Below are 25,719 nucleotides of genomic sequence, written 5' to 3'. Positions count from 1 at the left end.
CACATTTTGTGATGTGGTAACTAATTCAGGATTATTTATTTTAAAAATAAATTGAAATATGTAATTGTATGTGTTTGCCAACTAAAATATTAAGTATGTCTTAGGTAGATTTATGTATAATTTTAATTAAAATTCTAGCTATGTGCTCAGGATTTAAAAAAAATTACCTGATTATAAGTGAATATCAATTTGTTGGGGTATTAGTAATAAAGAGTGATATTAAACAAAAATAGTACATTTCATATTAGAGTGGCTGTAACTATTATTATTACTTATTGAAAGTATATAGTACATGCCTTTAAATTTTTCTCTATGGTGTGTAGAATGTATTTGCTTTCTACAAGTGTTTCAAAATGTCTTTGACTTTTAAATATTCCATTTATTCAACAAATCTCGAATGAGGTGTAATTATATGCTATGCACTGCTTTAGTTAGTTGGGATGTAGCAGTGAACAAATTAAAATACACATAATCTGATGGAAATACCCATCTGATTGTAGCCAGAATACATTTATGTTAGAGAGGAAAACACTAATGTTTATAGATTGTTTGCATTTTAAAAACAGTAAAGCATTAAAGGGCCTGTGAAACAGGAAGACAAAGATATTCTTAAGTGATAACCTGTTTTTATTTTATTTTAGATTGAGGAAATTCAGCAAGCACTAACAGTAAAACAAAATGAAGAGAATGACCGACAGAGGAGGATCAGTAATACTCGTAAAATGATAGAGGACTTGCAGAATGAACTAAAGAACACAGAAAACTGTGAAAATCTTCAACCTCAGATTGATGACATTACAAATGATCTGAGACGAATTCAAGAAGATAAGGCAGTATGTGAAGGTGAAATAATTGACAAGCGACGAGAGAGGGAAACTCTAGATAAAGAGAAAAAGAGTAAGTTATGTTAAACTTAGAACATAAGTTCATAAAATGGAGAATTTTTTTCTTTTTCACTTTTTCATAAAATGGAGATTATCCTTGCTGAGGAGCTTTTCTCTCCTTAATAAAATATTTTTAAATGTTCGGGTGTCCTTGTGGTAGAAGCTCAGTTCAGTTCTTCCAGTTTCTTATCCCATTTGCAATGTTCAGGGGCTACTCTTGACTCTGCACTCAGAAATCACTCCTGGCAGTGCTCAGGACAGTATGGGATGCTGGGGACTGAACCTGGCTTCATGCAAGGCAGGCTCCTTACCTCTCAAGTTCACCTCTTCAGAGTTGGTCTTTTCTTTTTTTTTTTTGGGTTTTTGGGTTTTTGGGCCACACCCGGTGACGCTTAGGGGTTACTCCTGGCTATGCGCTCAGAAGTCGCTCCTGGCCTGGGGGACCATATGGGAAACCGGGGGATCGAACCGCTGTCCATCCAAGGCTAGCGCAGGCAAGGCAGGCACCTTACCTCTAGCGCCACCACCCGGCCCCCAGAATTGGTCTTTTTAACTGTGGTAATATGTCCTGAGTGATAATTGTAACTTTATATCTTATATACATATATTTTATAATTTACTAGCATTAATTAATAACAAGTAAATTAATGAAAGTTGTCAGTGAAAGCAGAATTTTGTCGTATTTTTCGATTTTAGATGTGAATGATCATATTGTACGTTTTGACAATCTGATGAATCAAAAGGAAGATAAGTTGAGACAGAGGTACCGTGACACATATGATGCTGTTTTATGGTTAAGAAACAATAGAGACAAATTTAAGCAAAGAGTCTTTGAGCCCATCATGCTCACGGTAAGAAATTTTGTTTGCTTTGTTATAAGTACTATGATTTCTTGTTCAAGAATTTTTAGTTTTATTAACATTTATTGCATCTGATATACCACTAAATTTGTACCTGAATCTTTTAAAGACTCTTAGCTAATAAATCTGTGGATTTTTGTTTGTTTGTTTTTTGGTTTTTTTTGGGAGGGTCACATCTGGTAGTGCTCAGGCTCTATGCTCAGAAATCTGGCTCTATGTTCAGAAATCGCTCCTGGCAGGCTCAGGGGACCATATGGGATGCCAGGATTCGAACCACCGCCCTTCTGCATGCAAGGCAAGCATCCCACCACCATGCTATCTCTCCAGCCCCCACCTGTGAATTTTTTATAGAAAAAAAGAAACTGGTTGCTTATTGATGAAGTCATATGTAAAGTAAATGTGGTGATCTAGAGTGATAGAACAGTGGTTACAATATTTACCTTATATGATGCTGACCTGCATCCATGGTATCCAATATGATTTCCTGATCATGTAGTGTTGAATAACATATTAATTATAGAGTCCTTGATGGTTGTGGATGCTGATGAGATGGACGGATTGTGAGCCTTTCTCTGCCTGCTCGGCCTACAACTCCCTCCAGCCCGTAGGACTTACGGTGGCAGTGAGGAAATGATCCACCGGCAGTAAGGTTTCAGGAGACATCAACTTTATTCAGGCCCTAGCCACCTTGTGTGGTTCCTAAGCTTTTAACCTTTTAAGCATGCTCTCATCAACTGCCCTGACAGCTGGCCTGTTTCCACCAGCTACCTCTCTTGCTGAAACCTCTCTCAATCCTCCCACTGAATCTCTCCCAATCTATCCCCCCCTGCCACTGAGGCAACCCTTACTTAGCAACCACAAACCCCTCCCAGATGTGGGCAGGTCTGCCTCTCAATGTGAGCAAAACAGGAAGTTGGGGGAAGGGAGTGAAATATAGTAGTGATTCCTGAGCACAGAGCCAGGAATAAATCCTGAACACTGCTGAGTCTGACCCATAAAAACATAATCCAAACAAATTGAAGGTGAACTTGGCTTCTTGGATCCTTCTAGCAACTGGTATTTTTAGATTAAAAACAAGTAATAGATTAAGTAAATAAGTTGCTAAAGGGGGAGAGAAAACTACTGTACGTTAGTAATGCTAATATGGAGCACACGACAAAAATAGGTTTCTGCGAATGAAACCAGCATTTATTAACTTAATAAACAGCTATCTCTTATTGATGATCATAAGTTATTAAGAGTTCATGCAGGCTGGAGCGATAGTATACTGGCTAGAGCTTTTGCCACATGCAACAGATTAATCCCTGAGTACAGAGGACCACCAATTATGACTAATTAATCCAATTATGACCAGTTAATACACCCCCAAAAAAGAGAAATGCGAAGGTAAAAATTACTTACTGGAATATTGCAATTATGGATTTACTTAGATTTTGTTTAGGGGCCACATCCTGCAGTGTCCGATACTTAATTGTGGCTCTGCACTTAGGGATTACATCTGGCAGTGCTCTGGGAATGCTGACTATCAAACTCAGCTTAGCCAGGTGCAAGGCTAACACACTATCCACTGTACTATCTCTCCAGCCTAACTTGGAGATATATATCTCCAAGTTATATATTATATATTTATAATATATATCCAATATATATATTAGTTGAAAATATTAAAAATCACTTTGGCTGCAAAAAGGACCAAAAGTGAAATGCCAAAAAAGGAAAAGTTGGTTATAAATGTAGTCATTCTTCATCTTGGATCGTCTACATCTCAACGTGAGTTGTGTAATTCTTTTCTTTTAGTTTATGGCACATTCTTTGTCTTGAAATGTCTCAACTAAAGATGAGTATTCTCAGCCTCTTTTGTAGACAACCGTTCTTTCTTGAACAAGTATCTCTCTACACCCCTTCCTCTCAATTTTTTTTTTTTTTTTTTTTTTTTTGGTTTTGGGTTTTGGGTTTTGGTCATACCCAGCGGCTCTCAGAGCTTACTCCTGGCTCTGCAGTAAAAAATCGCTCCTGGTAGGCACAGGGGACTATATGGGATGCCAGGATTTGAGCCACCATCTGTCCTGAATCGGTTGCGTGCAAGGCAAACACCCTACCTCTAAGTAAAATTATTTGACTTTAAGAATTAAAGTAAAATTTAATAAATACGAAATAAGCTTTCTGTCACTAGATATTTTTTGTTACACAAGAATTGAGTCAAAAATTCTGATTTCTGGGGCCTGTACGGTGGTGCTAGAGGTAAGGTGTCTGCCTTGCCAGTGCTAGCCTAGGACGGACTGTGATCCCCCGGCATCCCATATGGTCCCCCAAGCTAGGAGTGACTTCTCAGCGCATAGCCAGGAATAACCCCTGAGCGTCACAGGTTGTGGCCCAAAAACCAAAAAAAAAAAAAAAAATTCTGATGTCTGTGATCATATTTGTTATAACTCATTACTATGGTAATTTCAAATAGTAATTTGGTCTATGCTTTCTCATGTTAGCAAAAAATGCTTGAAAATGTGTTTACGGGCTGGAGAGATAGCATGAGGTAAGGCGTTTGCCTTGTGTGCAAAAGGACGGTGGTTCAAATCCCGGCATCCCATATGGTCCCCCGTGCCTGCCAGGAGCGATTTCTGAGTGTAGAGCCAGGAGTGACTCCTGAGCACTGCCAAGTATGACCTAAAAACCAAAAAGAAAAAAAAATGTGTTTATATCTTGCTCAAGTATTATTCAAATATTTTTGCCAGATCAGGAAGATAGTTTTGTTTTTTTAGATTTTTTTGTTTTGTTTTGTTTTCAGTTGTTTTGGCCCATACCTGGCAGCACTCAGGGGTTACTCTTGGCTCTGGGTTCAGAAATCACTCCTGGCAGGCTCAGGGGACCATATGGGATGCCAAGAATTGAACCAGGGTCAGTTCCAGGTTTGCTGCATGCAATGTAAACACCCTACCGCTGTGCTGTCACGCCAGCCCCAGAAGATACTTATTTTTATAGACATTATTGCTTTAATTTATCTGGAAGAATTGAAAGAAAATGTAAGAAAAAGAAAACCTAATGTAAGTTATAATGAGTATAATTGTTGACTATATGTCAAGTATCATAGGTATCAATGTATCAAGTGCCAATTTCAGAATAATAATTCAGAGTTCTGTTAGAACTATTTAGAGTTCTGTTAGCAATGCTATCGCCAAAGTAGATTAGTAGGTGGCCTGTATTTTTTTTTAATTTACATTTGAATTTTGAGATAAAGAGATATATACTCTGTTTTTTTTTTATTTTTGCTTTTTGGGCCACACTTGGTGATACTCAGGGGTTATTCCTGGCTATGAGCTCAGAAATCGCTCCTGACTTGGAGGACCATATGGGATGCTGAGCCATCCAACCACAGTCTGTCCTAGGTTAGTGCAAGGAAAACACCCTACCACTTGCATCAATGCTTCGGCCCCATATTCTGCTTTTTTTAATCCTTTCTAAAATAACCTTCAACTTTTCTGCCTCTATCCCCATAGACAAGTTGGTTCTTTGTAAACTTAAGTTTTTAATCATATATGATTTGCCAATTAGCAGTCTTTTTATTTTAAACAATTCCAATCTAGAATTGAAGGTACATACAAAGATTTATTTATGTCTATATCCCTTGTTGAATCTGTAATAGCAAAATCATATGGTAAGAGAACAAAATTTTCACAGATACTGACTGGTTATGACAATTACACCCCTATAATTGGTATCATTCCACCATTATACATGTTGTTACAGGTCTCTAATATAAAAGAATGCGTAGGGGGCTGGAGCAATAGCATGTGGGAGGACATTTACCTTGCACGCACACGGCTGACCCAGGATGGACCTGGGTTTGATCCCTAGTATCCCATATGGTTCCCCAGGCCAGGAGCAATTTCTGAGCGCATAGTCAGGAGTAACCCCTGAGCAACACTGGGTATGGCCCCCAAACCAAACAAACAAACAAACAAACAAAAAAACACTCAGATCTATTAAGTGATAGTTAGAGCTTATGAAGAATTATAGAATGGGCTTTAAAATAAGGTTTCTTGAAATAGATAATGAAATGGCCTGCCAGATTGTCTATATTTTTTGGTAGAAGACACACTCATTGATGCTAGGTTTCTAGACGTGTGCTTAGATGTTACTCCTATGAAAACGTGGGGAAGGATCAACCCTGGACCTTCTGTATGCAAAGTATACAATTAATCCCATCTTTATATATATGTCCCTCTTTATAGTTCATGGGGTTTTTTGAAGGTTAATTTTTAGTTGTTGTACACCTGTTTTCCATTCTGCACTTTCTGTAATTTAAAATAGCATAATATTGCCTAACATTGATGTGACAAACAGTATTTCTGTATAGAATTGTCTTTTCCTTGAGGTATAACTGCTTTTACTGTTCTCATTAAATTAGTAATTGGCTAAAGATACAAACAGGATTTTATTTGACATCTCTCTGACCCCAGAACCTTACTTTCTGACTTAAGGAGTACAAGAGAAAGTAAAAGCACACATTACAGGATTGTGATGGGCATTACAGAGAGTGCACCAAAATCGATCAGTCTTTTATTTGGTACTACACAAGCTGTGGTCAGGACTTAATGCTCTGATTCTTTTCTTTTCTTTTTTTTTTTTATTAATTTTTTATTTTTAATTATGAGAACAAAGATGCAAAGAAAGAGGACAAGGTAAAGTTACAGTGGAAGGACAATCACCCATAAACAGAATTCTCAGTAGTCCCATTGCTGATATCTTAACTTTGAACTTTCAGCCAAAGAACATTAAGAAAAATAAAACAGAACCCATGTACAATTACTTTGTCCTTCAAGTCCCCAGATTGTAGTACATAATATTTCTTAGCAGCACACAAAGCAATCTAAAGACATAACACTTAAGTAACTCCTTAAACATTAAAGACAAAGTAATTTTTTACATTTCCATGCACATACATATTAGTTTAAGTTAACCTCAAAAGTTTAAGTGGGTTGTTTTTCTTAAGGATTAGAGTCACAGGAGTACAGTAAAAATGCTGTTAGAGTGGCAATTATTGTTTGCATAGGCCCACCAAAATATGAGGGACATGGAAAGGAAAAGCCTTGGCCTAAATACAAGGAGACCCTACCCCTGAAGTTTTCTGGCATAAGACCAACTCTAGGCTCCAGCCAAACTAGTTTGTCCAATCCAGGTCATTGTCTGTAGTGCCAATACAGTTTTATTTTTTACACAGTCTCTGTTGTTGGTATCATGTTTCTGTATTAAAGATCCTGGAATCTGCATATCCTACATTGCAGTCAGGATGGTGCAGAGTGTCCTCTCGTTTCACCTCACAATTAAAGGGCAATGCAAAGAACCCTGTCCTGTAAGCAGATCGATGTCAGAGCAGTGGTAGGGTCTTCCCTGGTAGAGGACTGCTTCCAGATGTTGTTATAAAAAACCTTGGATGTTTTGTAGATAGCTTCCCTGGTTCAGGGGTGAATGGAGGATGCCCATTCTTCTGAGGCCTGTGCCAGGTCATTATATCAATGTTCAGGGTGTAAGGTCCCATTGCACTACAAGATTTGTGTGTTCCAATCTCTATTAGATAAGAACTTATTTGTATGTATAGTATTTTTCCCATTTTAATGTGCCTATGCATACAAGGAACAATGCCACGTGGCATTATCAGTGCATATGGGGACCATAAGAACAAGTCCAACAATCCCCATGACATGGTTCAATCATAAGCATTAAACTGAAGGACTCTTCCACCAAAATTCCTTATTGAACAGCTCACAAAGAGAAGACAAGATAAAAAGTGGGTAGAATCTTCATGGTAAAAGAATATTTAGGAAGAGTTATAGTAGCTGAAGAGAATCAGAAGAACTGGCATGTGGAGTCTTCTGGGTGCAGCCCCTGCCTCTGTAGTTTGTGTATGCGTAGGGGAGGAATTTCTTCCCCCCACCCTCCCTCCAGGGCCCAATTTACCAGGCATGGCCCTGAAGACCCATCTGGCGTGGGGGGATCTCAGTCCCCTGGACTAGCTCTGGTTCTTTTCAAGGATTGTTACTAGTCTGCCTCTTGGAGACAAGGGCTTTAACAACCCTTTACTTGTCTGTGGCCTGATTTAATTATCATTATGATGATAGGTATATATGTAAATACATTCACTTTCATAGATTTTTGTGTTTGTTTTGGGGCTACTTACTTGGATAAGTCCTGGTTCTGCGTACAGGGATTGTTCCTAGTGGTACCCAGTGAACTGTAGGGGAGGAATGCTGAAGATACAACCCAGATTGGCTGCTTACTAGGCAGATGTCCTACCCACTGTGTTATTGTTCTGGATCCAAAACTAATTTTTTTAAGAAAGCTAATTTTTGTCTACTCAGGGTAGTGCATCCTCTAAAACTCCAATGTTAGAATTTTTTTTATATACATCTGTTTAGATGCTTATTTGTTTTGTGCTCTGATTTTAAACATAACTGCCGTTAGCAAAAAAAAATGTATGTTTTCTGAAATAATTAATCGTGATCTTTCTCGGTATCTTTTGTAACATTGTACCTAATATGTAAAAGTTACTAATTAATTTTTAGATGTCTTTAAATGTATGATCTAGAGCAGGGGTCTCAAACTTGCGGATGGGCCTCAAACGGCCCTCTGTACAACATTTTGTGGCCCTGCCCTAGAGGAATCTTTTTTGTTTTGTTTTGTTTTAGTTGTTTGGGTCACACCCCCCAATGTTCAAGGCTTACTACTGACTTTGCACTCAAGGATCACCCCGACTTTGCCTTCTGTGGCCCCCAGGTAAATTGAGTTTGAGACCCCTGATCTAGAGGTTCAAACCTTGGGTTTCTCTGAAAGTCCCTAATAGTTAAAAGCTTGCAAGTCTTTTCTATTTAATAAAGTATTATTCCACTCCTATTCAATGTAGTACTGGAAGTACTTGTCATAGCAATTAGGCAAGAAAAAGATATCAAGATAGGAAAGGAAGAAGTCACATTCTCACTGTTTGCAGATGACATGATATTATATTTTGAAATTCCTAAAGAGTCTACCAAAAACCTTCTAGAACCAATAGATTCATATAGCAAAGAGGCAGGCTACAAAATTAACACTCAAAAATCAATGACCTTATACACAAATAATGATAGAGAAGAAATGGACATTAAAAAAAAACAATTTCTGAGGGCTAGAGAGATAGCACAGTGGTAGGGCATTTGCCTTGCATACTGCCAATCCAGGACGATCTGGGTTCTATTCCCAGCATCACATATGGACCCCAGAGCCTGCCAGGAGTGATTTATGAGTGCAGAGCCAAGAGTAGCCTCTGAGCGCCACCGAGTGTGGCCCCAGTTAAAAAAAAAAAATCCCATTCACATTAGTGCTACACAGATTCAATTAACTTGGAGTCAACTAAAGAATTGAAGGACCTATACAAAGATACTGCAAATCACTGCTTCAAGAAATAAAAGAGATGTAGCCTGGAGGTCCCCCGAGCCTGCCAGGAGTGATTTCTGAGCGGGGAGCCAGGAGTGACCCCTGAGCGCTGCCAGGTGTGACCCCAAAACCAAACCAAACAAAAAAGAAATAAAAGAGAACACAAGGAAATGGCGACACATACCCTGTTCATGGATTGGGAGGATTAACATCATTAAAATGGCAATACTTCCCAAACCTCTGTACAGATTTAATGCAATTCCTCTAAGAATACCCATGAAATTCTTCAAAGAAGTGCACCAACACTTCTGAAATTTATTTGGAAAAATAAACACCCATGGACAGCCAAAGCATCCCTTAGAAAAAAGAAGATGGGAGGTATCACTTTCCCCAACTTTAAATTGTACTACAAATAAATAGTCAGTAAAACAGCATGGTATTGGAATAAAGACAAACCTTCAGATCAGTGGAATAGACTTTGAGAATTCAGAGAATGTTCCCCAGGTATACAACCAATTAATCATTGATAAAGTGGTAATAAATGCAAAATGGAGCAAATAAAGCCTTTTCAACAAGTGGTGCTGGGACAAATAGTTAGCCACATGCAAAAAAGCAAACGTGGACCTCCATCTAACATCATGCACAAAGGTCAAATTCAAATGGATGAAAGACCTTGATATTAGACCAGGAACTATAAGCTATATAAAGAACACATAGGTAAAACACTTAATGACATTGAGACTACAGGCATCTTTATATAGGAAAAAGCACTGTCCAAACAAGTGGAAGCAGAGATTAAACAGATGGTACTGTATTAATCTGAGAAGCTTCTGTATCTCAAAAGGAAATTGTGACTAGAATACAAAAGCTACCCACAGAATGGGAGAAACTATTGACCCAACACCCATCAGATAAGGGGCTAATGAGGTACTCTAGGTACTAACAGAACTTAACAATAAAAAAACATCTAAGCCCATCAAAAAATGTGAAAAAGAAAAATCAGACAATTTCTTGAAGAAAGAACAATGGCCAAAAAGCACATGAAAAAAATGTTCCACATCACTAATCATCAGAGTGATGCAAATCAAAACAACAGTGAGGTACCAGCTCATGCCACAGAGACTGGTACACATCATAAAGAACAATCAGTGTTGGCAGGGATGTGGGGAGAAAGGAACTCTCATTCACTGGTGGTGGGAATGCCATCTAGTCTAGCGTTTATGGAAAACAATATGGAGATTCCTCAAAAAACTAGAAATTGAATTCCCATATGACCCAGCTATACCACTCCTAGGAATATACCCTAGGAACACAAAAACAATACCAAGAATGCCTTCTGCATGCCTATGCTCTTTGAGCGCTTTTACAGTAGTCAGAATCTGGGAACAACCCAAATGCCTTACAAGAGATGAGTGGCTAAAGAAACTATAGTACATATACACAGTGGAATACTATGGAGCTGTCAGGGAAAAAAGGAAGTCATGAAATTTTCCTATACATGGATGGACATGGAAACTATTATGCTGAGTGAAATATGTCAGAGGGAGAGAGATACAGAATAGTCTCACTCATATGTGGGATTTAAGAAAAGTAAAAGACAGTGTGGTAATAATACCCAGAGACAATAGAGATGAGGCCTGGAAGGACCAGCCAACAATATGAAGCTTACCACAAAGAGTGGTGAGTGCAGTTAGAGCAAGAACTACACTAACAACTGTTATGACAATAGTAGTGAGTGAGATTAATAGAATGCCTACCTCGAATACAGGCAGGGGCTTGGGGAGGAGGAAGATGGGGAACATTTGTATTGGAAAGGTTGCACTGGTGAAGATGAGTGTATTTTTATGACTGAAACCCAATGCAAACATGTTTTTAGTCATGGTGCTTATATAAAGATATTATTTAAGAGTTTTATTTAGGGGCCGGCGAGGTGGCGCTAGAGGTAAGGTGTCTGCCTTGCAAGCGCTAGCCAAGGAAAGGACCATGGTTCGATCCCCCGGCGTCCCATATGGTCCCCCCAAGCCAGGGGCAATTTCTGAGCGTATAGCCAGGAGTAACCCCTGAGCATCTAACGGGTGTGGCCCGAAAAACCAAAAAAAAAAAAAAAAGTTTTATTTAGTAAGTATGTTATACTTATCAAATATTACCATGTATATTATGGATTCCTCTTGGGATTAGTAAGTTAAACATTAAAAGTATGAGGACAGATAGTTTATACTTCGATCACAATCTAAAACTGTTTATGATGTTTTCATTGAATTGAAGAGAAGAAAATTTAGATACTTCCTCCCAGTATTAAAATCTTATACAAGTACTTTTCAAATAATGACTTTTTGCTGTATATGATTGCTCTGGGTGAACGGCTAAGAAGATGTTTTAAAATGCTGGCTCTTAAATATAATTTGCACTGTTTTTGCTCTTTTTTATGTACTAAATTTAATAAAATAAGATGTTAAATTATAATAATGTTAAATGTTAAATTATAATTAATGTTAAATTAATAATTAATGTTAAATTAATTATAGCCTATGAATCAATTCGAGCTTCCTGAAAATTAACTTATTCTTATTTTGGATTTGCTTAGATTAATATGAAAGATAATAAAAATGCCAAATACATTGAAAACCATATTTCATCAAATGACTTGAGAGCCTTTGTATTCGAAAGTCAAGAAGATATGGAGATCTTCCTTAAAGAGGTAAATATTAATTATCTTAATACTTGGACTGGGCATTGTTTTAAAATTTGAACTAGCTTGGACTGGAGCCAAAGTACTGAAGGGAGGGCATTTGGCTTGCTCCTGGTCAACTCAAGTTTGATTCTGAGCATCTTGTATTATCCAGAAGCCTGCATGGAGTAATTCCTAAGTGCTTAATCAGGATTATCTCCAGAGCATCACCAGTTGTGGCCCTAAAACAAAATATATCACTAAAAACCAAAGTGATCATGACTAAACTTATCAGCTGTAACTTCTGTAAAAATTGAGGAAGAAAATCCATAATTTAATCTTTTTTTTTGTTTGTTTTTTGGGCCACACCCATTTGATGCTCAGAGGTTACTCCTGGCTATGCACTCAGAAATCGCCCCTGGCTTGGGGGGACCATATGGGACGCCGGGGATCGAACCGCCTTCCGTCCTATGCTAGCTCTTGCAAGGCAGACACCTTACCTCTAGCGCCATCTTCCCGGCCCCCATAATTTAATCTTTAATATTTTCAAACTTCCATTTGAGGTTAATACAGAGTAAAATCTTACTTTTGAAGAGATAGAAACATAATGACGAGGGGCTAGAGTGATATCACAGCAGAAGAGCATTTGCCTGCCTTTCACCGGATGGACCTGGGTTCAATCCCTGGAGTCCTATATGGTCCCCCGACCCAGGAGCTATTTCTGAGTGCATAGCCAGGAGTAACACCTGAGCATCACCAGGTGTGGGCCAAAAACCACAAAAAATAAATAAATAAATAAATAGAACGAAACATAATAATGGATTTTTGGATAGACAATTTTTATTCGAATATTTTATATTAAAATAATCTGTCAGAGCCAGAGATAGTACAGTGGGTGGGATATTTGCATTGCACACTACTGACCTAGGTCCAATACCCAGGATTTCACCTGGTTCCCCGAGTACACCATGAATAATTCCTTAGTGCAGAGTCAGGAGTAATCCCTGAGTATCTGGGGTGTGATCCCCAAAAACAAATAAAACTAAAATAAGTCATTTTTTTTTCAATGAGAAATCAGTGTGATATTGTTGTTTATTAATATTAATAAAAACTCTTAAAAAGAATGGTAATCCGGGCCAGAGTGGTGGCGCAGGTAAGGCATCTGCCTTGCACGCACTAGCCTAGGATGGACCACAGTTCGACTCCCCGGCATCCCATATGGTCCCCCAAGCCAGGAGTGATTTTTGAGTGCATAGCTAGGAGTAATCCCTGAGCATCACAGGGTATGGCCCAAAAACCAAAAATAAATAAATAAATTTAAAAAGAAAGAATGAGAATCTTAGGACCAGGGTGTAGCTTAATGATAGTTATGTCTTGTATGTATAAAAGACATTGTGTATCCGGCTTGAAAGCCCACCCCTAAGTATTTACATTACTTGAAAGGCAGACTAGTTTAATAGTTGAGAATATATTCTACCTGTAGGTTGCTAGGATGTGAATTTTGGCTTTGCTTCTCAAATGAGCAAGTTGTCTGAGTTTCCTCATTACCTGCCTCAAAAGATGATTGTAAAAGTTAAATTAATTTATACGTGAAAAACCTTTTCTTTATTTTGTTTTTGTGCCACATCAACTTCTTTGAAATCACTACTGGCAGTACCCAAGAGACTCTGTTGCCAGGGATCATATCCTATTGGTTGCATGCAAGGCAATCGCCTTCCTATACTATTTCTCTGACCTGATTAATGAGAATATTTAGATAGATTTAATAGTGGTAGCTATTGCTATTTTTAATATATACCGTATATAATTGAGTATAAGTCCCCGACTCCCAGATTTTACCCTAAAAACTGGGAAAATTTAGTGACTCGAATATATTTTTCAGATGGAAAATGCATCAGCCACTGGTAATTTCAAAAATATATACCCCAAACAATTACAATAATTGAGGAATCAGTAGGTTAAATGTTTTTCAATATTTATTGTTAAAGAAAAACTGTAACCTAGCAACAATAACTTTAAAACTTTAAAGTGCAGAAAACCTTACCTTAACGGGTAATCAAGCTAAAACACAAAGCTTAAAATTCTTCAAAACTGGATTCCTCTTCCTCCTCATCTTTATGTCCAAACAGAGCTTCAGCTGTATCTGATGTGAGGATATCAGCATAGACATTATCATCATCACTGAGTTCTCAGCTATAATCATCACTACTGTCTATCTCATATAAAGCACAGAATATTGTGGGTTCAGTTCAGCAGCCTACCTCTTCAGCTCAGCCAAGACTTCTGGACTGAGCTGAAGCACTGGCCCTTCCTAGTAGACAGCAGAAGACGACTGGAGACAATGTACGTTTAATTCAGTGCGCACACTGAATCAAATAACCTGTATGACCCAATTATAAGCCAAGTTCGGGGTTTTTGGCACAAATTTTGTGCCGAAAGTACTTGTCTTATACTCGAGTATATATGGTAGTTGTTATATATCTATACCTGTCTGTATATCACAAGTTGCTAGCTTTTTTATCAGTGGGATTTAGTTTTTCTTTTGCATATGCCTTCTGCTTATTTAAAAGCTAAAAATATTATTTATTGTTCTTTATTTTGTTTTGTTGGGTTTTATTTGTTTGGGCCATACCCGGCAGCGTACAGGGGTTGCTCCTGGCTCTGCACTCATATGAGATGCCAGGGATCGAACCACTGTCCATCCTGGGTCAACCATGTGCAAGGCTAATACCCTATCATTGTTCTACCACTCCACCCACTCACCCCCTTTTTTTAATTTTCTATTTGGTGGAAGGAGGAGAATAGTAAATAATGTTCAGGATGCCCAGGGGGCAACAACCAAGATTTTTGCAAAGTGATGGTAGTTCAGTGTAATGGCATGATGACACTGTTGCTGTCTCCCTTTGGTACTGGCATTTGCCTGAGCTGCTGGAGAGATGCTTGGGGCCTTCAGAGATGCACTTGGAAATACCAATGGGACACTAGTGCCAGGGATTGAACCAAGGTCAGCTGCATGCAAAGCAGATAATTTAATTTCTGTATTCTCTTTCAAGCTTCTGTGTTTTCTCTTTCTAAAGACCCCAAGTTGGCATATTGGAAGGGTTCAATTTGTTACATGTAAATAAAACAACTACCAAACAACTGAAATTGGATGAAAAAAATATAATGTGGCTGGTGAACAGAAAACTCACAGATGTTTGAGGAAAAGTGTGTCAGTATTTGCATGAATAATTTTCTATGAATCTCAATGAAGATGGATGTAGCTTTCTATATTCACATAAAGAAAACTTGTTTTCTGACTATGGAATAATTGCATGTAAGCAAATGTGAAAATCACATATAGTGATTAAATCATTAAATATCATTAAATATATCAGTTGCATAGAACAGATTTTTATTCAAACCAGTACTGTGGCAAAATGAAGCAGTTGTTGCTTTTGTAATCTATGTTAGTGATACTTTGTGATTGAAAATATCCTTTCCAGGTGCAGATTTAAAGACCATTAATGTGGCCTGTGCAGTAACATAATGGGTAGGGCATTTGCTTTGCATGTGGCTGGATTTGGTCCCTGACATCCCATATGGTCCCCTGAGCCTGCCAAGAGCACAGAGCCAGGAGTAACTGTTTTTTTTAATGTCAATTTGACTAATATAAACCTACACTATATGTATATGTATGTATACATATATGTGTGTATATATGTATATATATGTGTGTGTGTATGTGTATATATATGTATGTATATATATAGATTTTTGGGTCACATCCGGCAGCGCTGAGGGGTTACTCCTGGCTCTACGCTCAGAAATCGCTCCTGGCAGGCTCGGGACCATATAGGATTCTGTGATTCGAACCACCATCCTTCTGCATGCAAAGCAAATGCCTTACCTCTATGCTATCTCTCTGGCCCATCCTACACTATATTTTTATCTTCTATACATTTTAATTTTTTTAGTATAAAATTTTTATTTAAGCACCATAATTACAAGCAAGATAGTAGTTGGGTTTCAGTCATAAACAGAACACCCCTTTCCTCAGTGCAAAATTCCTACCACCAATGCCCCCGATCTCTCTCTTCCCCAACTCCTGCCTGTATTCCAGATAGGCATTCTACTTTTCTCATTAACTTTGTCATGCCTAGTTGTCAATGTAGTTAATTCCTTAACATCATTCACCACTCTTTACAGTGAGCCTCATATTGTGGGCTGGTCCTTCCGGACCTTCACTCTATTGTCTCTGGGATTAATATGATAATGTCTTTACTTTTCTTAAAAACCCATAGATGAGTTAGACTGTTCTATGTCTATCTCTCCCCATCTGACTACTTTATTCAGCATAATAGATTCCATGTACATCTATGTATAGAAAAGTTTTATGACTTCATCTCTCCTGATAGCTGCATAATATTCCATTGTGCATATGTACCACAGTGTCTTTAGCCATACATCTATTAAAGGGCATCTTGGTTGTTTCCAGAGTCTGGCTATTGTAAATAGCACTGCAATAAATGCAGTTGTGAGGAAGGGATTTTTGAATTGTATTTTTGTGTTCCCATGGATATAGCTGGATCAGATGGGAGCTCAAATTTTCAGTTTTTTGAGGAATCTCCATATTGTTTTCCTAAAAGCTGGACTAGATGGCATTCCCACCAGCAGTGAATAAGAGTTCCTTTCTCTCCACATCCCCACCAGCACTGCTTATTCTCATTCTTTGTGATGTGCACTAGTCTCTGTGGCGTGAGATAATTCGTCATAGTCGTTTTGATTTGCATCTCCCTGATGATTAGTGATCTGGAGCATTTTTTCATGTGTCTTTTGGCCATTTGTATTTCTTCTTTGAGAAAGTATCTGTTCATTTCATCTCCCGATTTTTTGATGGGATTAGATTTATTTTTCTTGTAAAGTTCTGTCAATGTCTTGTATATTTTGGGTAATAGCCCCTTATCTGATGGGTTTTGGGTGAATAATTTCTCCCATACAGTTGGTGGCTCTTGTATCGTAGACACTATTTCCTTTAAGTGCAGAAGCTTCTCAGCTTACTTATATTCCTATTTGTTTATCTCTGCTTCCATTTGTTTGGAGAGTGCTGTTTCCTCCTTGAAGATGCCTTTAGTGTCAATGTCCTGGAGTGTTTTACATATGTGTTGTTCCATATACCTTATGGTTTTTACCTTCGTACATGGTGTTAGCTGGGGAAGTCTGAGTTCATGTTTTTGCAAGTGGCTAACCAGTTGTGCCATCATCACTTGTTGATGAAGCTTTCCTTGCTCCATTTTGGAATTCTTGCCCCTTTATCAAAACTTAAATGATTGTATTTCTGGGAACCATTCTCTGAATAATCAAGTCTATTCCACTGATTTAAGGATCAGTCTTTATTCCAATACCATGCTCTTTTGATAACTATTGTTTTATAATACAATTCAAAATTGAGTAAAGTAATGCCTCCCATATTACTTTTCCCAAGGATTGCTTTAGCTATTTGAGGGTGTTTATTGTTCCAAATAAATTTCAGGAGTGTTTGATCTACGTCTTTGAAGAATATCATAGGTATCTTTAGGGGTATTGCATTAAATCTGTACAATACTTAGGGGGAGTATTGCCATTTTAATGATGTTAATCCTGCCAATCCATGAGCAGGATATGTGTTTCAATTTCCGCGTGTCCTCCTATTTCTTGAATCAGGGTTTTGTAGTTTTCTTTGTATAGGTCCTTCATATCATTAGATAAGTTGACTCCAAGATATTTGAGTTTGGGGCTGGCGAGGTGGCGCTAGAGGTAAGGTGTCTGCCTTGCAAGCGCTAGCCAAGGAAAGGACCACGGTTCAATCCCCCAGCGTCCCATATGGTACCCCCAAGCCAGGGGCAATTTCTGAGCGTGTAACCAGGAATAACTCCTGAGCATCAAACGTGTGTGGCTGAAAAACCAAAAAAAAAAAAAAAAAAAAAAAAAAGATATTTGAATTTGACACTAATGTGAATGGGGTGTTTTTTTAATATCCATTTCTTGTCTATCATTAAGAAGGCCATTGATTTTTCTGTGTTAATTTAGAAGCCTACCACTTTGCTATATAAATCTATTGTTTCTAGAAGCTTTTCGGTAGCCTTTAGAGTTTTCTAAAGACTGCAAACAGTGAGAGGCTGACCTTTTCTTTTCCTATCTGGATTCCCTTGACATATTTATTTTGCCTAATTGCTTATAGCAAGTACTTCGAGTACTATGTTGAATAGGAGTGGTGAGAGAGAACGGCCTTGTCTTCCAGATTTTAGAGGAAAGGCTTTTAGTTTTTCTTCATTGAGGATAATACTTGCCATTGGTTTGTGATAAATGGCCTTAACTATATTGAGAAAGGTTCCTTTTATTCCCATCTTGATGAGTTTTTATCAAGAATGGATGTTAGACCTTATCAAATACTTTTTCTGCATCTATTGATATGATCATATGATTTTTATTTTTCTTGTTGTTGATATTGTATATTATGTTGATTGATTTATGGATGTTAAACCATTCTTGCATTCCAGGAATGAATCCTACTTGGTTGTGGTGTATGACCTTCTTAATGAGGCATTGGATCCTATCTGCCAGAATTTTGTTGAGGGTCTTTGCATATGTGTTCATCAGGGATATTGGTCTGTAATTTTTCAGCAGCCTCTCTGTCTGATTTTGGTATTAAGATGATGTTGGCTTCATAAAAACTATTTGGAAGTGTTCCTGTTTTTTTAAATTTCATGAAAGAGCCTGGCCAGGACTGGTAGTAGTTCCACTTGAAAGGTTTGAAATAATTCATTAGTGAACTCATCTTGGCCTGGGCTTTTTTTTTTTTTTTTTTGGGCAGACATTTGATTACCGTTTTAATTTCCTCAATAGTGATTGGGTTGTTTATATATGCTACATCTTCGTTTCTCAACCGTGGAAGTTATGAATTTATGCATTTCTTCTAAGTTCTCTTCTTTCATGGTATAGAGTTTCTCAAAGTAGTCTCTGTTTACCCTTTGAATCTCTGCAATATCTGTAGTGATCTCCCCCTTTTCATTTCTAATCCGATATATCAAGTTTCTCTCTCTTCCTTTGTGAGTTTTACCAGTGGTCTATCGATATTGTTTATTTTTTTTTCAAAGAACCAACTTCTGCTTTTGTTGATTTTTCGGATTGTATTTTGGATTTCCACTTCATTGTTTTCTACTCTAAGCTTCATTATTTCCTTCTGTCTACCTATTTTTTTTTTGTTGTTGTTGTTGATCATTTTCTAGTTTTATAAACTGCATCATTAAGCTATTCAGGTAAGCCCCTTCTTCCTTCCTGATGTGTGCTTGCAGAGTTATAAATTTTCCTGTCATTACTGCTTTTACTGTGTCCCATAGATTCTGATAGTCTGTGTCTTTATTGTTATTTGTTTCTAGGAAAGTTTTGATGTCATCTTTGATTTCATCTCGGACCCCACTGGTTGTTCAGTAATAGGCTGTTTAATTTCCACATGTTAAAGGTTTTCTTCTCTGTCCCTTTGTAGTTCACATCTAATTACAGAGCCTTGTGATCATCGAAGGTAGTCTGCAAAATTTTTATCCTCTTGGAGCTAGAGCAGTGGCATAGGTGGTAAGGCATCTGCTTTGCCCACGCTAGCCTAGGACAGACCATAGTTTTTTTCCCTAGGGTCCCATATGGTCCCCAAGCAAGGAGCAATTTCTGAGCACATAGCCAAGAATAACCCCTGAGCAGCACAGTGTGTGCCCCCCCCCCCCAAAAAAAAAAACCCAAAAAATATTTCTATTCCCTTGATTTTTATGGAGGTATGTTTTATGTACCAGCATGTTTTCTATCCTGGAGAATGGCCCATGTACATTGGAGAAAAATATGTATCCAGGTTTCTGAGATGTAGTGCTCTCTCTATATATATCTACTAGACCTCTTTCTTTCATTTTTCTTTTCAGGGCTAGTTTATCTTTGTTGGGTTCAGTCTAGTTGACCTATCAAGTGGTGACAGGGCAGTGTTGAAGTCTCCCACAATTATTGTGTTACTATTGATACCTTCTTTTAAATTTGTCAATAATTGTATTAGATACTTTGCTGGTCTCTCATTGGGTGCACATATGTTTAGTAGTGTGATTTCCTGTTGCTCATATCCCTTGATTAGTACGAAATGTCCATCTTTGTCCCTTACAACACTTCTGAGTCTAAAGTTTGTGTCATCTGATTTTAATATGGCCACTCCACCTTCTTTAAGGGTGTTGTTTGCTTGGATGATTTTCCTCCAGCCTTTGATTTTGAGTCTACGTTTGTTCTGACTATTCATATATGTTTCTTGTAGGCAGCAGAAGATTGGATTCATCTTTTTTGATCCATTTTGCCACTCTGTCTCTCTTATCTGGTGCATTTAGACCATTGACGTTGAAGGAGATGATTGTCATGGGATTTAATGTCATCTTTGTGTATAAATTTGGTGTGTTTGTTGGTCTGTCTTGTCTTAAAATAGATCTTTCCGTTTTTCTTTTAAGGCTGGTTTTGCATCTGTAAACTTTCTGAGCTGTTGCTTATCTGTGAAGCTATGTATCCTTCTTTCAAACCTGACCGTGATCTGGGCTGTGTGTAGTATTTCACTCTTTTTGTTTGTTTGTTTGTTTGTTTTTTGGTTTTGGTCACATCCAGCAGCGCTTAGGGGTTACTCCTGGCTCTATGCTCAGAAATCACCCCTGGCAGGCACGGGGGACCATATGGGATGCAGGGATTCAAACCACCATCCCTCTGCATGAAAGGCAAATGCCTTACCTCCATGCTATCTCTCCGGCCTTATTTTATTCAGTCTTGTCACAATATCTCACCACTGTCTTCTCCCGACTTTTAGGAAGTTTTTCATGGGTTGAAGGGTCATCTTAAACGCCGGCAAATACGGTACTAAAAAAGAGGTTCTTTTCCAATCTCTTCTGCTGTATAGAGTTGTTTTGCATCTCATCTTTCAGTTCACTGATTCTGTCCTCAGCTGCTGTTACCCTGTTGGAGAGGCTTTCCATTGAGGTTTTCAGTTCATCTATTGAGTTTTTTAGACCCTTTATATCACTTTGGAGTTTTCTGATTTCTATCTTCATGCTCAGTTCAGCTCTATACTTTCTTTGATTTCTATGAGAATCCTCCATATTTCTATTCTAAACTCTTTATCTGAGAAATTAATCAGGTGGTTGGTATTTTTTGGGTCATCAGAACTATCATCTTCATTCACAGAGGTGCATGGTGTTTGTATATGTGGTTTTCCCATTGTCAGGCTAGTAGTGTGACTTTTTTCTACGTGTAATAGTAGGTTAAAGCGCGTGGCTGTGAAGCAGATTGGCTGCGCTCTTTTGGAGCCCCTGTCTGCTGAGGAGCCTCTAGGATACAGTTTTCACTGCATCTTTCTTGGCCTCCTCAGAACAATTTCAGGAGATAGAGCTCAAGTGGGTGGAGACTGGAGAGATTTTTTCAGGCTTTCTCCTGTGGCTTAGCACACAGCAGAGAGTCAGACATCCACCCCCTTCATAGACAGAGAAAGAGAGAGAGGAATAACGCCTTACTGCTGTCCTATCTCTCCCTATCTCTCCGGCCCCAGGAGTAACTCTTGAGCACTTCCAGGTGTGGTCCAAAAACCAAAATAAAACAAAAACACAGTAAGTTTGCCTTGCATGCAGAAGGACTGGTTCGAATCCCTGCATCCCATATGGTCCCCTGAGCCTGTCAGGAGCGATTTCTGAGTGTAGAGCCAGGAGTAACCCCTGAGTGCTGCCGGGTGTGACCCAAAAAAAATCCAAAACAAAAAAATTAATTTTTACTAAATTAATATTAATTTGCATGGTGCTATAAGAGCTTTTTTTTCTTCTTCCTTTTATTATAATCTGTCATTATTTGAATTCTCAACTGGTCCTAAACTTGATTAGTAAGACTTGTTCTCCTGCTTCTGTTACTGTTACCATTATGCTTGATCATAACTTTTTTTTGGCAAAGTAAGATTTAATCCTATGAATCCTAGAACCCTAGTTGTTTAAAATCCATAGTTGGGGTACATTGCTGTTGGTGTTGCTTATAAGTCCTCATATACATACCTTATTTATATTTACTTCTGTGTTTCCTAGAGAAAGTGTGAAAGAACACCACGAGTTGATACTCATATTTATTTACAATTTTAGAACAAATAAAGGGTATCTTGTTTATTTTTTTGCATATTTGTATATCTTACTGTAGCACAATGGAAAAAAATGTAGATCTCTTTATCAGTGTATTTTCTCATTTGTGCCACCATGTAGTTCCTCCTCCATTCCATCATGCCTTCAGTAATTTCTTTCAGAAGATCAAATCCCCGAACTCTTTTCTTTAACCCTCATCTTTTTACTAATACTAAGTATTACTAATAATAAGTATTTTATGTTTCTTATTTATTTGGGTGGGTTGAGGTTGGACCACACTGGTGGTTCTTGAATTGTTTCTGGCTCTTCTATTCCACTTCTACTTGGGACCATGCAGTGCTGGATTTAAAACCTGGAGACCCTGCATGCAAAGCCTTCACTGCCATCTTTGAGCTATTTCTCTGGCCCATTACCTCTTTCAGGTTTCACTAGATTGGTTTGTGCCTTCATGGTAATATTGAAGATAAGAGGAAAAATCAGACATCTCTGCTTGTTTGCAGTACTAGGGAGAAAGTTATCGAGTGTTAACCATTCAATGTCTGCAAAACATTTTTCATTTTTGTTAAAAATGTTTTCTTCTCTTCCTACTTTACTGAGTTTCCATATGCTTGGCTGTTAAATGTGTCTTTTTTTAGCATTAACAGAGATGATTCTATGACTTTCATATTTAATAAATTAATTTGAATCTTGAATGTCATTCCTGGGAAAAACTATTAAGTCATGAGTTCTGTTTATATGTAGCTTCATCTTATTTACTCACAGGGTATTTTATTAAGACTTTGTATATTGTTCATGAAGGATATTATAATGCCTGGTTAGGTTTAGGAGTCAGGATTATGCTTGTTTTATAATATGACATTCATTGAAAGGTAGGGGGATGTCATATTATACTGTACATCAGAGCTTACTCCTAGCCCTGCTTTCAGAGATCACTCTTGAAGGGACCTCAGGGAACTATATATGGTGCCAAGGGTTGAACAAGATCAGTCAATTGGAAGCCTAGTGCCACATCTTCTTTACTATCTTTCCAGCCCCATAAAATGACTTGGGAAATGTTTTCCTTCCTTATTTTCCCAAAGCTTTAGTATTACTGCTTCCTTAACTTCCCAGAATTTATCATTGACTATTTAAAATATGAAGTTGGGGTACAGGGGTCTAGTTTAATGGTAGGATACTTGGCTTGCACATGTGATGCCATGAATGGGTTTAATCCCCAACACTACCCAAAAGAGAAATGGACCCATAAAAATAATTACATAATTACAGTATGATACATTTTTTTCCTTATAAGTGCTATAAAATAATTTGTTTTTAAGTAATCATTCCAGGAATGCCAGTTTTAATAATAATTTTTAAAACAATTTTGAATACTGGTACAGTTAGTAATATGACTTGCCTTATATTCATCAGACCTTACACTACATGGTCCCCTGAAACCCACCAGGAATATCCACTGAGCACAGCCATATTTGCCCCGAATATTTAATTGATAGTGAATATCAATGAAAGAACTAAAATAACTCTTTTCTTTTCCTTATATTCAGGTTCGTGACACTAAAAAATTAAGAGTAAATGCAGTTATTGCTCCTAAGAATTCCTATGCAGATAAAGCACCTTCAAGACCTCTCAATGAACTAAAGTAAGTCTGGAACATATTACTAAACTAAACTAACATATTACATAACTAAAGTAAGTTTGAAACTAGCTATTATGAATATTGAATAATCAGTTACATTTTAAATATATTTTAATTATGTCTTTGTCACAATTTGTTTTAGTCCACATTCCCTTTTAGGTGCTCTAACCCAGGGACAGATCATAGTAACAGATCAGCTTCTTTTTTTTTTTATTAATTTTTTTTATTTTGAATTATGAGAACAAAAGATGCAAAGAAAGGGGACAAGGTAAAGTTACAGTGGAAGGACAATCAGCCATAACATAGTTCTCAGAAGAAGTCCCCTTGCTGATATCTTTTTTTTTTTTTTTTTTTTTTGGTTTTTGGGCCACACCCGGTGACGCTCAGGGGTTACTCCTGGCTATGCGCTCAGAAGTCGCTCCTGGCTTGGGGGACCATATGGGACGCCGGGGGATCGAACCGCGGTCCGTCTCCTAGGCTAGCGCAGGTAAGGCAGGCACCTTACCTCCAGCGCCACCGCCCGGCCCCCCCTTGCTGATATCTTAACTTTGAACTTTCAGCCAAAGAAAGTTAAGATAAATAAAACAGAATCCATGTACAATTACTTTGTCCCTCAAGTCCCCAGATTGTAGCACATTATAATATTTCTTAACAGCACACAAGGCAATATAAAGCCATAAAACTTATGTAACTCCTTAAACATTAGAGGCATAGTATTTTTCACATTTCCATGTACATGCATATTAGCTTAAGTTAACCTCAAATTTTAAGTGGGTGCATTTTAAGGATTAGAGTCAAAGGAGCACAGTAAAAACGGTGTTAGAGTGGCAATTGTTGTTTGCATAGGCCCACCAAAATATGAGAGGCATGGAAAGGAATAACCTTGGCCTACAAAGAGATCCTACCCCTGAAGTTTCCTGGCATAAGACCAACTCTAGGCTTCAGGCAAGTTATCGTCCGATCCAAGACATTGTCTGTAGTGCCAACACACTTTTCACACAGTCTCTGTTGTTGGTATCATGTTTCTGTATTAAAGATTCTGGAATCTGCATATCCTAAATTGAGGTCATGATGTGGAGTGTCTTCTCGTTTCACCTCACCATGAAAGGTCAATGCAGGAAGCTCTGTCCTGTAAGCAGGTCGTTGTTAAGTCTTCTCATTGTTAAGGGAAGTCTCTTTTCAGCAGGACGATGTCTGAGCAGTGGTAGGGTCTTCCGTGGTAGAGGATTGCTTCCAGGTGATGTTATAGACAAACCTCACAATTAAGGGGCAATACAGCAAGCCCTGTCCAGTTAGCAGGTCATTGTTTTTGTTAAGTCTTCTTAGTGGTAAGGGAAGTCTTTTTTGAGTAGATCGATGTCAGAGCAGCTGTAGGGTCTTCCCTGGTAGAGGAATGCCTCCAGGTGATGTTATATACAACCTTGGATGTTTTGTAGATGTCTTCTCTAGATCAGTGGTGAATGGAGAATGCCAATTCTTCTGAGGCCTGTACCAGGTCTTTATGTCAATGTTCAGGGTGTAAGGACTCATTGCACTACAAGATTTGTGTGTTCCCATCTCTATTAGATAAGAACATATTGGTATGTATAGTATTTTCCCATTTTAGTGTGCCTAAGCAAACAAGATATAAAGCCACGTGGTGCTATCAGATATATGGGGGCGTAAAAACATTTCCAACAATACCCATGACTTGGTTCAAACATAAGCATTAAACTGAGGGATTCTTTCACACCAAATTTCATATTGAGCAGTTCACAAAGAGAAGATTAAAAACATGGGGGGGGGATCATCACTGTATAAGAAAATATTCAGCAAAAGTTATAGCGATCAAAGAAAACACCCATAAAATGATGAAGAGACATAAGTGTCCTTTTTATGCCTTTTAAAATAGTTGGGTTGTTGTTAACTCCAGGGCACCACTTTGAGCAGATCAGCTTCTTAAGCTATCGATCACTACCCCATATTGCATACTTAAATGTGGAGGTCATTCTGATAGCGAATTTTAAAATCCATGGTCTGGGGCCAGAGCGATAGCACAATGGTAGGGTGTTTGCCTTGCACGGGGCTGCTCAGGATGAACCTGGGTTTGACCCCCAGCAGGGGATGATCCCGTAGCCAGGAGTAACCC

The 25,719-nt window shown here is 38.1% G+C and overlaps 1 protein-coding gene across 1 annotated transcript in view; it reads left to right on the top strand.

The window, feature by feature from the left end:
* Positions 1–25,719, top strand: part of SMC5 (structural maintenance of chromosomes 5) — a 96,063-nt gene that overhangs the window by 38,093 nt on the left and 32,251 nt on the right. The window contains exons 9-12 of the mRNA XM_049770930.1: positions 642–897; positions 1,581–1,735; positions 11,730–11,843; positions 23,500–23,594. Coding sequence (XP_049626887.1) covers positions 642–897; positions 1,581–1,735; positions 11,730–11,843; positions 23,500–23,594 — 620 coding nt within the window. The remainder of the gene's footprint in view (positions 1–641; positions 898–1,580; positions 1,736–11,729; positions 11,844–23,499; positions 23,595–25,719) is intronic.

This window comes from Suncus etruscus, chromosome 3, assembly GCF_024139225.1.
Source record: "Suncus etruscus isolate mSunEtr1 chromosome 3, mSunEtr1.pri.cur, whole genome shotgun sequence".
Taxonomy (NCBI): Eukaryota; Metazoa; Chordata; class Mammalia; order Eulipotyphla; family Soricidae; genus Suncus; species Suncus etruscus.
Note: the sequence above shows the minus strand (reverse complement) of the source record. Positions and strands in the feature narration are given on the sequence as shown.